Source organism: Nicotiana sylvestris, chromosome 9 (assembly GCF_000393655.2).
Source record: "Nicotiana sylvestris chromosome 9, ASM39365v2, whole genome shotgun sequence".
Taxonomy (NCBI): Eukaryota; Viridiplantae; Streptophyta; class Magnoliopsida; order Solanales; family Solanaceae; genus Nicotiana; species Nicotiana sylvestris.
This window is the reverse complement of record NC_091065.1, coordinates 91358442-91371777: the sequence shown is the minus strand read 5'-3', so window position 1 is coordinate 91371777 and position 13336 is coordinate 91358442. Positions and strand designations below refer to the sequence as shown.

The 13336-nt window shown below is 38.2% G+C and overlaps 1 protein-coding gene across 1 annotated transcript; it reads left to right on the top strand.

Moving 5' to 3' along the window:
• The first annotated feature begins 930 nt into the window (after window positions 1-930).
• On the top strand, window positions 931-1977 carry LOC138877911 (uncharacterized). Its single transcript, XM_070157555.1, has 3 exons — window positions 931-1104; window positions 1201-1508; window positions 1767-1977. Exons 1-3 carry the CDS (start codon window positions 931-933, stop codon window positions 1975-1977), a joined length of 693 nt encoding a protein of 230 aa, XP_070013656.1.
• Window positions 1978-13336: the final 11359 nt, after the last annotated feature.

Sequence of the window (13336 nt, the reverse complement as noted above, 5' to 3'; positions counted from 1 at the left end):
GTGGATCAAATGGCAGCTGATAAATTTTGGCATTGAAGTTGGTTGCATTCCTATCTTCTGTGATAACACTAGTACTATAATTATGACAAAGAACCCTGTTCATCATAAGAGGACTAAGTACATAGATGTTAGACACCACTTCTTAAGAGATAACTATGAGAAAGGATTGATCACCATAGAATTCTGTGCTACTGATAAACAAATTGCTGACATCTTTACTAAAGAACTGAGTAGAGAAAACTTTGAAAGGAATATGTTGGAATTAGGGATGATTAAAATCACCTAATGGGACCAGCTCAGAATGCACAAGAAAAAAAATGAATGAAAAAAATGGAAAAAAAATTGGCTAGGAAATCTGAACTTGTGTAAATATTTGGATTAATTTTTACTCAACTTCATACTATAATTAGTATACTCATGTGACATGTGTTAATATGACTCACTGATCTCTTACAAAATTTTCTCTATTATGGTTAATTGAGGCATGGTCAAGAGAATTCTAAATGAAGAATCTGGTTCATCAGTATTGGTTCATTTGAATGCTAAGGTATGTTTTCTATACTTTGCACAATTAGAAATATAAATATTTAAATCATGAGCAGAAGTCCTACAATTTTTCAACTCCTTAGAAAATTCTATCTGTTTGTTTTTGAACCAGTTCCGTCAGCTTTAGAACTCTAAACCACAAAATTTGCCTAAAATCTAGGGAAGTTTAATCGTTCATTCAAACCTAAAATTTCAAGTTGATTAGACCTCTAATTGACCACTGCTAAAGCTGTCGTTATACATTAAATGTTTATTTATCTTTAAATACGTATCATTACCTCCTGCCATCTTCATAATTCTAAACTGTCAAAAACCCTTCTTCACTTTCAATTATTTTCTTCTCCAAAGTTCTAACTCACTAATTCTCTCAAGAAATCAACGATAATGACAAACCCACAAGACAAACCTGGAACTCCTCCACAGCCCACTCCCTCTGATTCATCTACCCCTCCTCCACCTAGCACGACTCCCAAACCCAGGCTGAGAAGGGTAAAGATGCTTGCTCGAAAAATAGTAACTTCTGGGGATCTTTCAAAGAAATTGAATGAGAATTTAAAGGCAAGCCAGGTCCAAGACTCTGAGTCTAACTCTGATTCTGAGTCGTACCAATTTGCTAGTGAATGGGAATGACCTAGGTCTTATGACTCTGAGAAGGCTCAAGAATCCCCTTCTAAGGTAAGTTCTTCTTTGATTGAGAATTTAGAAAATAGGTTTGTTTTGGTTGGGACTATCAGGGATGTAGAATTACCTGAGGTAAGAAGGAGTGGAGGTAAAAAGAAATCTGAAAAGGAAGAAGAGAAAGAGGGTGACTGTGGTGACGAGAGGGGAAAAGGGAAAGGAGTGGTTGATCATTCACCCACTGCTGATTTGTCTGTACCTTCTATTTGTGGGGTTGAACAAGAAAATGTTGAAGAGAGTGGCAAGAAGTCAGAGGGAAGTGGTTCTAGTGAAGCTACTGAAGGGTTAGTTAATCTAAGCGCATAGGGAGATGAACCTGGTTCAACAACTGAAAAGACCCTAGCAGACCTGTTGAAAAAGGTAGGGGTAAGTTACGATCCAAAGAAAAGGAGAACTCCCACACCAAAAGCCCCCAGTGCTCCTAAACCCTCCAAGAAAAGAAAGGTTTCATCTCCAACAACTATTGAAACTTCCTTGCCAAAGGGAAGAGCCACAAGAATCAGGGTGAAATAGAGTGATCTACAAAAGGCTCTGGATGAAAGTAAAAAGAAAAGGATTGCTAAAGGAAAGAGTAAGGTTGCAGAATCCTCAGAAGCTATTGATATTGAAGAGATGGAACAGGTCCATCAGGAGGAAGTTACAACAGTGGAGGTTGAGACCCCCAAGCCCAAAAAGCCCAAGACTTCTTCCAAGAAATCTTCATCTGTGTCTGAGGCTACTGAACCTCATTGGCCAAGAGGACAAGGTCTGTAGGGAAAAGTAAACAAGTTAGAGTTTCTGAAGAGGAGGAATGGAGTGGAGAAGAAGAAATTGAGTCTAATGGTGAATAAGACAAGCTGGCCAAGTTTGGAAAGAGAAAAATTTTGAAAGGTAGATTGCTGAAAGACCTGGTGGAACCAAGAATGATGAGACTAGTAGATGCCTTAGCTACTCAAGGCTGGAAGGACATGATCTTTTAGATGGATGGAAGGCTAGCCATGAATGAGATCATTGAGTTCATGGCAAATGCAGATGTTAAGGATGGTAGAGTTAGCAGCATGGTGAAAGGAGTTCACGTGACCTTTGATGGAAAGAAGCTAGGTGAGATCTTTGACATACCCTCTGAAGAGTTTGATGACTATACAAGGCAAAGGTGACCATGTCTGGACTCCCTTACTACTGCCCTTGAAATTACCAGGAGGTTCTGTGATGCTGCAGATGTAAATGAGGCTAGGGCTATTTAGAAGAGTGAAATGAGGCCACAACACAAAGTCTTGTTTGAATTTATCAACAAGTGTTTGTTGCCTCGACAGGAAATGAGGCACACTGCTAACTACATGGACTTGGTCCTGATGGAGTGTCTTAAAAGAACAAGGCAGATCAACTGACCTGCATTCATTATCAAGCTGCTAGACATGGTTATCAATGGCTCCAAGGCCCATGCCACTCCTTATAGGTTCATTTTGATTACTGTTCTTGATAGCTGCAAGGTGCCACTGAAGAAGTGGGAAATGGCCTCAACCAGAGATCACTTTGGAATCAACACTTTGATTGCCTGTGATTATGAAATCACTGCCATTCCCAATGAACCTGGTTCATCCAAGAAAACACCTATAAATAGCAAAGTCAGAGCCCTGGTGCAGGAGAGTGGAGCAAAAGATGTTGGATAGCTAAGCTAAAGGCTCGCTTAACAGAGGTTGAATCTGAGAGGGATGCTCTCAGAACTGAGCTCACTAAGGAAAATGAGAAGAATGATGGGGTTCTTAAGAATATGCCAACCCTTCTTCAAGCCCAAAACCAACCCTCTAGCTCTCCCAAGCCTTAGGAATTTTAGCCTTTATCTCCTGAACCTGTCTAGTACCTTCAGTGACCTGGATTGGGGATTTTTCTTTTTATTTTTGCTCATGTTTTGAATGTTTTTGCTTTCTGTTTGTGGATTGTGGTAGCAACATATCTTCTATCAATAATATCTATTGTTTTTGTTTTTGTTCAATGTTAATATTTCCTTGATAGTTTAAATATGTTTGCTTGATTACTGATGATTAATCCATAATTGCACTTGTAGTTTCCCCAGTGGCCATGAGTACTTATTAAAATCTGGGACTCACACTTTGTATGCAACTTTTTGATGATGCCAAAAGGGGGAAGAGATATTGTGCTTTACATATTCTGAATAAGTGATATTTATAACCTAAGTAACATGGTCTTTGATGATAAATGAATTTTCTAAACTTTGTATTGATGGTTAAACTGAGTTCTTACAGGATCCAAGTAAGTAAAAAGCATAGAGTTTGTCATCATCAAAAAGGGGGAATTTGTTGGCCCAAGTACAGGTAAAGTTTTGAAGACTAATAAAAGAACTCAAACATGGACCAGGTTCATCATGTGAAGCACAATCACGATCAACCCAAACATGTGAGATGCACGTGAAGGAGATAAATCTAACTTATCAGAAGTAATATCTCCTGATCTGATCGAAAAGGTTGCATATTGGATAAAGAGAGAAAGACTCCTTGCATGAAGAGAACACAATTTAGGAAGAAGATAGTGTTAGAGTATGAGATCAACTAGAACTCTTCTACGATAGAAGAGTAGCATCTGAATCCCAGTCAATCTCTAATTATTAACCCATTAAATATCAGTGTTGTTCTCTTTTACAGGTAATGCACATAAGCAGAAGTTAAACTTAAATTGATAGCAAAAGAGCAAGGCGATTTTGCAAGCAATTTATGTGTGATTCGAGTGTGCAATCCTGAAGCTACTTGAACAAGATAGAAGAACCAGTTCCAAGTGTCTATCTTTTATTCTAGTTCAATTGTAGTAGGTGATTTTATATTGTACCTTTCAGCTTTTATAAGAGCAATTGTATTAGGTACCTAGAGTGTTCAAGTTAGAGTTAACTTGAAGTTGTCACAGCAGTTGAGGCTGTGTGCCACAATGGGATTAGAGTTAATCCTAGGTTTACAAAGAGTTTTTGTAAATGCAGTTTTTGGCTCAGTGATTTTAGTGGAAGTTTGGGAAAATCCTATTGAGTAGTAGGTCGTGGTTTTTTTCACCTTTTGAGCCAGGTGTTTTCCACGTAAAAATCTCTGTGTTCTTTATTTTCTTTACTTATTATTTCGCAAACAGTAGTAGTTAGAACATATAGAAGAACCAGGTCCTTCTATAATATAGTTAAGCAAAAATTGGGTACCACACAAATCATCCCCCCCTCTTGTGTGATATTGAAGTATAAAACATCACAAACACCGCGAAACATTCCCAAAAATGTCCTCTTTCATCCTTTTCCACTAATAATGTTGCTTTAAGTCACGATACATCTTCGTAGCACTAGATAAATAGAATACCGCAAACTATGAGCCTCATCAAGAATCAACTCTCTCAAGCCATCAATATTAGGAACACAAACTCGACCACGAAGTCGTAATGCACCATCATCACTACTAGTCATCTCCTTAGCAATACCCCGCTGCGTTGTGTCCTTAAGGATAAGCAAATGCAAATCATCATTCTGGCAAGGCTTAATGCTCTCAAACAAGGATGACTATGAAACAACACGAGCAAGGACTTTGTTCGGCTCTGAAATATCCAATCTCACTAATCTACTGGCCAACACTTGAACATCCAAAGCTGAATCTCTCTATAGATGGAATGAATGTCAAACTTCACATACTTTTTGCATTTCTACTCAAGGTGTCTGCTACTATATTAGCCTTCCCCGGTGGTACAAAATGGTGATATCATATCATTGTGTTTAAACAGGCATTGAAGACTCGATGATCCGTATAAAACTCACAAGACATGCCATATAAAATATGCCTCCAAATATTGAACGCGTACACAATAGTTGCAAACTCCAAATAATGTACCATATAGTTTTTCTCATAAGGCTTCACCTGCCGTGACGCATAGGCAATCACCCTGCCATCCTGTATCAATACATACCTAAGACCAACCAGTGAAGCATCACAATAAATAATATACGACCCTATCATAAAGGCAATACCAAAACTGGAGTCGTAGTCAAAGCAATTTTGAGCTTCTAAACGCTCTACTCACACCCGTCAGACCATTTGAATGGAGTGCCCTTCTAAGTCAACTTGGTCAATAGAATTATACTAGAAAGGAACCCTTCCACAAAGCAATGATAGTACCCAGCCAAACCTAAGAAACTCTTGATCTCAATAGCGATAGAAGGCTTGGGCCAACTTTGAACTAACTCAATCTTCTTCGGATACACCTTGATCCCATTACTAGATACCACGTGGCCCCAGAATGCCACTGAATCCAACCAAAACTCACATTTGGAGAACTTAGCATACAATTTTTTCTCCCTTAGAATATAAAGCACAATCCTCAAATACTGCTCATGCTCTTCCCTGATCTGAGAATACACCAATATATCATCAACAAACACAATAACAAAGGAATCCAAATAAGATTGAAACATATTGTTCATCAAATGCATAAAAACTGCTAGGACATTTGTCAAACCAAAAGACATTACCAAGAACTCATAATGCCCATAACGGGTCCTAAAAACCATCTTAGGAACGTCCAAAGCCCTGATCTTCAACTGGTGATAGCCCGCTCTCAAGTAAATCTTTGAGAACACTCTTGCAACGTGAAGCTGATCAAATAAATCATTAATGCGCGACAATGGATACTTGTTCTTAATGGTAACCTTGTTCAATTGCCTATAGTCAATACATTCTCATAGAACCATATTTCTTCCTCATAAATAATACTGGTGCAACCTAAGGTGAAACACTCGTCCTGATGAAACCCTTATCTAGCAATTTTTTTAATTGTTCTTTCAATTTCTTCAACTATGTTGAAGCCATGCAATACAGTGGAATAAATATGGGTTGAGTGTCCTAAACTAAATCAATACGAAAATCAATATCTCTATCGGGTAGCATGCCTGATAGGTCTGCAGGAAATATATCTAGGACCTCCCTTACTACAGGAATTGACTCGATAGTATGAACATTAATACTAACATCTCTCACGAAGGTCAGATACGCCCAACATCCCTTCTCGACCATCCGTTGAACCTTCAGAAATGAAATCACTCTACTAGGAGTGTGACCAAGTGAACCTCTCTATTCTAACCTCGACAACTCCGACATAGTCAATGTCACGGCTTTATCATGACAATCAAGAATAGCATGATACAGAGGTAGCCAATTCATACCCAAAATCACCTCAAAATCAACTATATCGAGCAATAAAAATTAACCCTAATCCCATACCCCATAATGGTAACCACACAAGAATGATACACATGATTTACCATGAGAGAATCACTAAAATGTGTAGATACATGGAAAAAAATATCAAGGGAACCACGAGGAATATCCAAATAGTGAGCAAAGTATGATGACATATGAGAATAAGCGAAACCAGGGTCAAATAACATCGAGAAGTCACTGTGGCACACTGAAACAACACATATGATCACAACAACCGAAGCAACTACCTCTGGCCTGGCTAGAAATGCATAGCAACAGGCTTGTCACATATGATCAAGACATCCAAAGCAACTTCCTCTAGCCTCGCTGGAAATGCATAGAAACAGGATTGTCCTCCACCTAACTGACCTCCCCTTCTAGGAGGACCGCGAATAGACTGAGCTCTACCCCTACATGGTTGTACGGCGTGATGTAGCTGTTGGTACTGGAACCACGGGCTGGGTGCCCTGAGGTAGTGTACTGTTTAGAAGTCTTGGACAATCCCTCTTGAGATGACTTAAGACTCCACATTTAAGGCACCCATCCTCTAGCAAACATGCTGGCCATATGACTGCCCTTGGGGGCTTGAATACCCATTCAAAGAACCTTGAATAGATAAAGCACGGTGTGAATTATGAGCTAGTAATGCACTGAAAGATGACTAGCATGGGCGAGTACTGTATGAACTATGGATGATTGAAGAACCATGATGAATCTGTTGAGCTGACTAGGCAGGCTTGAAAGGACGACCTCTACTGTGATGTCCCTAACCTCCATATGAGGCACCACCAAAACCACCTAAACTATGTGCCTTCTTGGAATCTCGCTCCTCTCTCTCCTGCCTTTGAATATGCTCCAAGTGCATGGAAATCTCCGCAACCTGATAGAAAGTAGTATCACTCTCAACCTCCCAGGCTATCCCATATGTATACCAAAGTTGAGGCCTTCAATAAACCTTCTAAATATCCCCCTCTCAATAGGGATCAAGAATACATCGTTCCGTACTGATCCATGAACCTCGTCTCGTATTACATGATAGACATGCCCTTCTGAAATAAATGCTCAAACTCACCTGTGCAACTCATCTCTGCGAGTTTGTGGGATAAATTTCTCTAAGAAGAGAATTGAGAACTAAGGCCATGTGAGTGGTGCTGTGCCAACTCGCTTACTCAACTCATAGGTCTACCACCATCTGTAGGCTGGCCTTATCAGTTGAAAAGTAGTAAAATCAACTCCATGTAAGTCCACTAGACCCAAAGTGCATAGTATCTTTTGATGCTGATAAAAAAACATGTGAATCCTAAGTAGGATCTCTACTAAAATAAGGAGGATGAAGTCTATGAATTATCATTAGCCTCTTATACTAGTCAGTAGTCAAGGATGGTCTAATCTCGGTCTGAGCTGCAATAACTAGTTGTACCAGCAGAACCCCTGGTGTCTGATAACCTTGAGTTAGCTGCTCTAGTGTGTGTGTGGCGGGAGTTTGGACTCCTCCCCCAGCATGTGAGGTAGCTGGTGCAACTAGAATCATACCCACATGTGCCAAAATTAAATACACACTCAGATTCTGAGTTAAAGTCTTCTAAAGACCAATTATAGTAATAGGTCCCTCGAGAGCCTAAGCTGGTCCTACTGACTCAACATAATTTGGAACATGCTCCTCAACAAGAGTGATTGGTGGCTCCATAGTAGTGCTCTAGCAGGGCCTCTAACTGTGGCGCATGCTCCACCCCTACCCATGCCTCAGCCCCAGCCTCTTACGGCCTTGGCCTGGGGTACTGGCGCATGTCCTGTTGAACTGGAAGAATACAACAACAACAACAACAACCCAGTATAATCCCACTTAGTGGGGTCTAGGGAGGGTAGTGTGTACGTAGACCTTACCCCTACCGTGGGATAGAGAGGTTGTTTCCAAATAGACCCCCGACATCCTTCCCTCCAAGAACTTCCCATCTTGCTATTGGGAAGACTCGAACTCACAACCTATGTGTCCCAATACATATGAGAGAATAGAAGAGAAAAGATTTAAAATTCAACATAAATAAATCTGCATGAAAGAAAATGAAAGAAAGAGAAGTTTTTCTAACAATCTCGTTCCTTTCAAAGGTAAGTACAGACGTCTTCGTACCTATCTGCAAGACTCTAATAAACTTACTCATGACCCGTAGAACCTATGAACCTAGGGATTTGATACCAACTTATCACAACCTAAAACCACCACCGACCGTGATAGCTCCTAACTCACTTGATAAGCAAGTGAATCATAAAGCAATAATAAGACATGATAACAAATTACTGAATATACAAGTCTGAGAGGCAAATATCTATAAATAAAGATTGCGACAATACATAAATCTCCTAAAATTGGTAATATTAAATCATGAGCTCTACAACATGAGTACAAATCTAATAACATAAAATACTGTCTCAACAACAACAACATTAAAGAAGATGGGAAGAGACACCAAGAACTACGAATAAGAAGCAACTCTACCTCGTCTCAACAACATAACAACAACTTAGCTCAAGATGCTCATTTGGATCTAACTCCTGAATCTGTAACTAAGTATAAAGTGCAGTATAAGTACAACCAACCCCATGTACTCAGTAAGTATCATGACTAACCTCGGAGAGGTAATAGAATCACCAATAATACCCACGTGATAAAGTTGTACACTTCATGGATACATACGAATATACAATAATAATACCTCAATCTACGTGTGAATAAAGATAAGGCCAACAGTGCACATAGAGAAGATATGCAATAGCATCATAAAGGTATAAAAGTAGAATATATAGAGAAGATATGCAATGGCAGGCATGTTAGTCAACACATGGAGAGACATATAGAGAAGATATGTATTGTGTATCATTTCATCAGCCAGAGCAGCATATAAAGAGGATATGTGTAAAAATATATGTATATGTTTTCGGAGAAAACATATAGAGGAAATATGCAGTAAAATCATGTATACATCCAAGGAATTTGCATATAAAAAAGATATACAAAACTCAACACGGATCAGATTTCCACAACTACGTGTACATCATCAAGGAGAAACATGAGAGGACGACCCTAAGGGGATGGATCCTTATCCACACGCTGCATGGACAACTCACGTACCATAATCATAAGAAGCGCATGGACAATCACGTGCCGTAGTCAACTCAACCTGTAGGGACAACTTACTTGCTGTCAAATCAGTCCATAACACAGAAAGTAGATACAAGAATACATGTATACAGTCAATTGATATCAAATCACATACTTCTAGGCCGATAAAATAGCATGCTAAAGTGTATGTATGTGCGAAGTGTACGATTACAACTCAAATTAGGCGGTTACGCCACACAACAATGAGTATTATGTTCAAATAGGAAAAGCGAACCTATACATGATCTCTAATATGATTCACGAGGTTACATAGTCATACAAACATAATAAGTATGATAGTAAGAATCACAATTTCCAAATTACGGCATAATATAGCCTAAGAACTATCCCGAACATAAATAAACCCTGTGCACGCACATACGTTCGACCCCTTGCATGTACGCTACCCTTAGCACGTAGCCAACAATAATTCAAGCAACTAGTCCCTCAGACAAATGCTAGGTAAGATACTTACCTCAAACGAGCCAAGTCAATACTCCAAAAATGTGTTCCTCGTGAATCGACCTCCGAACGACTCAAATCTAGTCACATAACAGACCACGATTTCAAATAATGCTAAAAAAATAATAACGAAGCATAAAGGCTTGATCTTTAATCAATTACACAAAATCAACTAAGAAGTCAACTCGAGTTTATTTTCCTGAACCCGACCAAAATCATAAATCCCGATTAATCATTCGAATATGAGTCTAAACATATAAGTTATATACAAATCCAACTTCAAACTGGGTTCAAATCTCAATTATCCATTTTCCAAAATCTAGCACAAAACCCCAATTTTTCTCCTTCAAATCCATGTTATAAGTGCACAAAACAATGCGGAATCAAGATCTAACATCAAAATCAAGTAGAAATCACTTACCCTCTAAAATATGGTAAATTCCTCACAAACTCGCCTCTAGCCAAGCTCCAAATCTCCAAATAATAAATGAACCAAACCCTCAAAATATTAGTTTGCACAGAGACTTCCGCATTTGCGGACAAAAGTATTGCATCCGCAACACTGCTCTTGTGTCCAAGACCTCGCATCTGCGAGCTTTCATTAAATATCATCCCTTTCGCACCTATTGATCCCATCTCCGCTTCTGCGATCCCGCAGGTGCGACCACTTTCCGCTTCTGCGCACAAGCTTTCGCAGAAGCAGTCCTCTAGCTCCCAGCACCTACCCGCATCTGCGATCACAAGTCTACTTCTGCGGACTCGCACATACGCATAATGCCTTACAAATGCAACACACTAGCACTAAAGCTGCCTCTCAACTCCAAAATGATCCGGAACCCATAAAAAACTCCCTACTTAACCCCTTAGGAAACCCTGTATAATCATACCAACAAGTCCTAATACCTCACTCAAACCTAACCAAAGGATCAAAACACCATAATTAACATCAAACCAAAAATCGTCGATCAATCTCTTAAGTTTCAAACCTTCTAACTTCCACAAACATGTCCTAACCATGCCTAAACATTTCGAATTTCAATCTAACTATGCACACAAGTCCCGAATGACAAATGAACCTATTCCAAATCTTGAAACAATAATCTGAATCTGGTATCATTAAAATCAACCCCCAATCAAATTTAGGAACTCTCCAAACCTTCAAATTGTAACTTTTGGTACATAGAGCCCAAACATCATAGAAAACTCCAAATCCAAATTTGAACATATGCCTAAGTCCAAAATCACCATATGAACCTATTGGAACTATCAAATCACCAATCCGAGGTCGTTCACATAAGAGACAAACCTTGATCAATTCTTACAAACTTAAGCTTCCAAAAATAAAACTAAGTGTTCCAATCAATCTCAAACCTTTCCAAAACCAACGCGACCATCCCCGCTAGTCACCAAACATCAAATACACATATAGGGAATATCAAATAAGGAACAACGCTAAAATACACAAAATAACTGACCGGATCGTTACACTATAAGTCCAACACCCTACTCACGGGACATTTTCCATACACCTAATACATTTACTAAATGATATGTCATGACACTTTCTATGTGAAAGTGGTTTTAGTATGTTTGAATTGTTAATTGTTAATACGTCTATTGTATTTTCTTGGTAATAATTTTATTATTTGCATGAATACTTTATTTGGATGATTGTAGCGGGAATGAGAAACTAATATGAAAATCTGGCATGAATACTTTATTTGAATGTCCATTTATTGTAAGACAAAGAAGAAGCTCAACTTATAGGCTCGAACCCAAAATTCAAAATCGAACTTAAAAAATCCAATCCAATCCGAACTTATTTTGATTAGAGTTGGATTATAATTTCTTCAATCCGAAAATAAAAAAATTTAAACCAAAATTTTCATATCCAATCTGAACTACCCGAACACCCACCACTAGATGTCATGCCTAAATTTGGTTAATTTGTATTTTAGAAATTTAAAAACAAAAACTGAAAAATTAAATTACATAATATATAGTATATATACATATTATTTTCATAAAAAAATATTTGATTATTGGTATATGGTTAGTAAAGGAATCAGATAGTATTAAATAATGCCTACTACTTTAATTGTGATATTAGACGTACAAACTTATTAGCTTCTTAGCTATAAGAGACTAGTAGTGTTTGTCTATCTCAATCAAATATGCTTTACTATCTTATCAATAGTATCGATTATTTTAACCATGTGAATTGAATTTAGAAAACATATTAAAGAGTTTGATATTACAACTTTCCATTCAGCACCATAATTATTCTTTTTTTCGTCATTTTTTTTCGTTATTCATATATATAACTATAACTATTAGACTAATTTGGATTCCTATTATCTTATACGATACAACTAAATAATCGAAAAATCAAACTGAAAAAAACTAAACCGGAAAGAAACAAACTTAATCTAACTAAATTTATTTTAGTTTAGATTAGAAGACATCTTTTCAAAACCTTAAAAACGAAAAATCAAAAAGGAACAATGCAAAACAAACCGAAAAATTGGATGCACACTGGTATAAGATCAACATTGATGGTGCCTTTAGGAGCAGTTGTCTACAAGGGGAATCAACGAAGCCATACGTAACAACAAAGGCCTATGGAGAATGGGCTAATTCAAAAAGGTCCATGCAACAACGCCAATCCAAACGGAATTACAAGCATTACGGCATGCACTTCAACTAACAATCAGGGAAAAAATCTTCCCAGTTGAAGTAGAGACAGATGCCACGGAGGTCATACGATTTCTTCACAATGATTATCCAACTTACAATGATTTGATCTATGAATGCAGGTGGTTAATGGAGAAGGCACTGCTACTAGGGGAGATCACATTGAAGCATATCCTTCACGAAGGGAACATGGCAACACATCTTTTGGCAAAAGCAGCTCTTATGCAAACTAGCTATAATGTTATGTACCTTTGTTTTACCGCCTGAATTTGTAATAGATGCCTATCACAAAGATCATGATGGGTTGTCTGTATAAGAAAATGTTCAACTTCTATGTGTTGTAATATGGCTGCATGAGGTAATGACAATGCCTTAGAAGGCATAACTATAGCCCATCGAGGCATGTGTAGTGACAATAGTTTAGTGGGTCCTGTACCCTAGTTATTATTAATAAATAAGTACCTTTTATCCTCAAAAAAGAAAAAAAGAAAAAGAAAAATTGGACGCACACCTTATTCTTAAGGGGGGAAAAGGAGAGACAGCTAGCAATTTAAGGGGGTTAAGGGCACCGCAAGAACTAATGTTG

Bases quoted from the DNA above. Each gene is read 5' to 3' on its own strand.
- LOC138877911 (XM_070157555.1), top strand. From the start codon at position 931: ATGACAAACCCACAAGACAAACCTGGAACTCCTCCACAGCCCACTCCC. The intron at 1,105-1,200 runs GCAAGCCAGGTC...GACTCTGAGAAG, and splicing joins AATTGAATGAGAATTTAAAG to GCTCAAGAATCCCCTTCTAA. The intron at 1,509-1,766 runs GTTAGTTAATCT...TCTGGATGAAAG, and splicing joins TCTAGTGAAGCTACTGAAGG to TAAAAAGAAAAGGATTGCTA.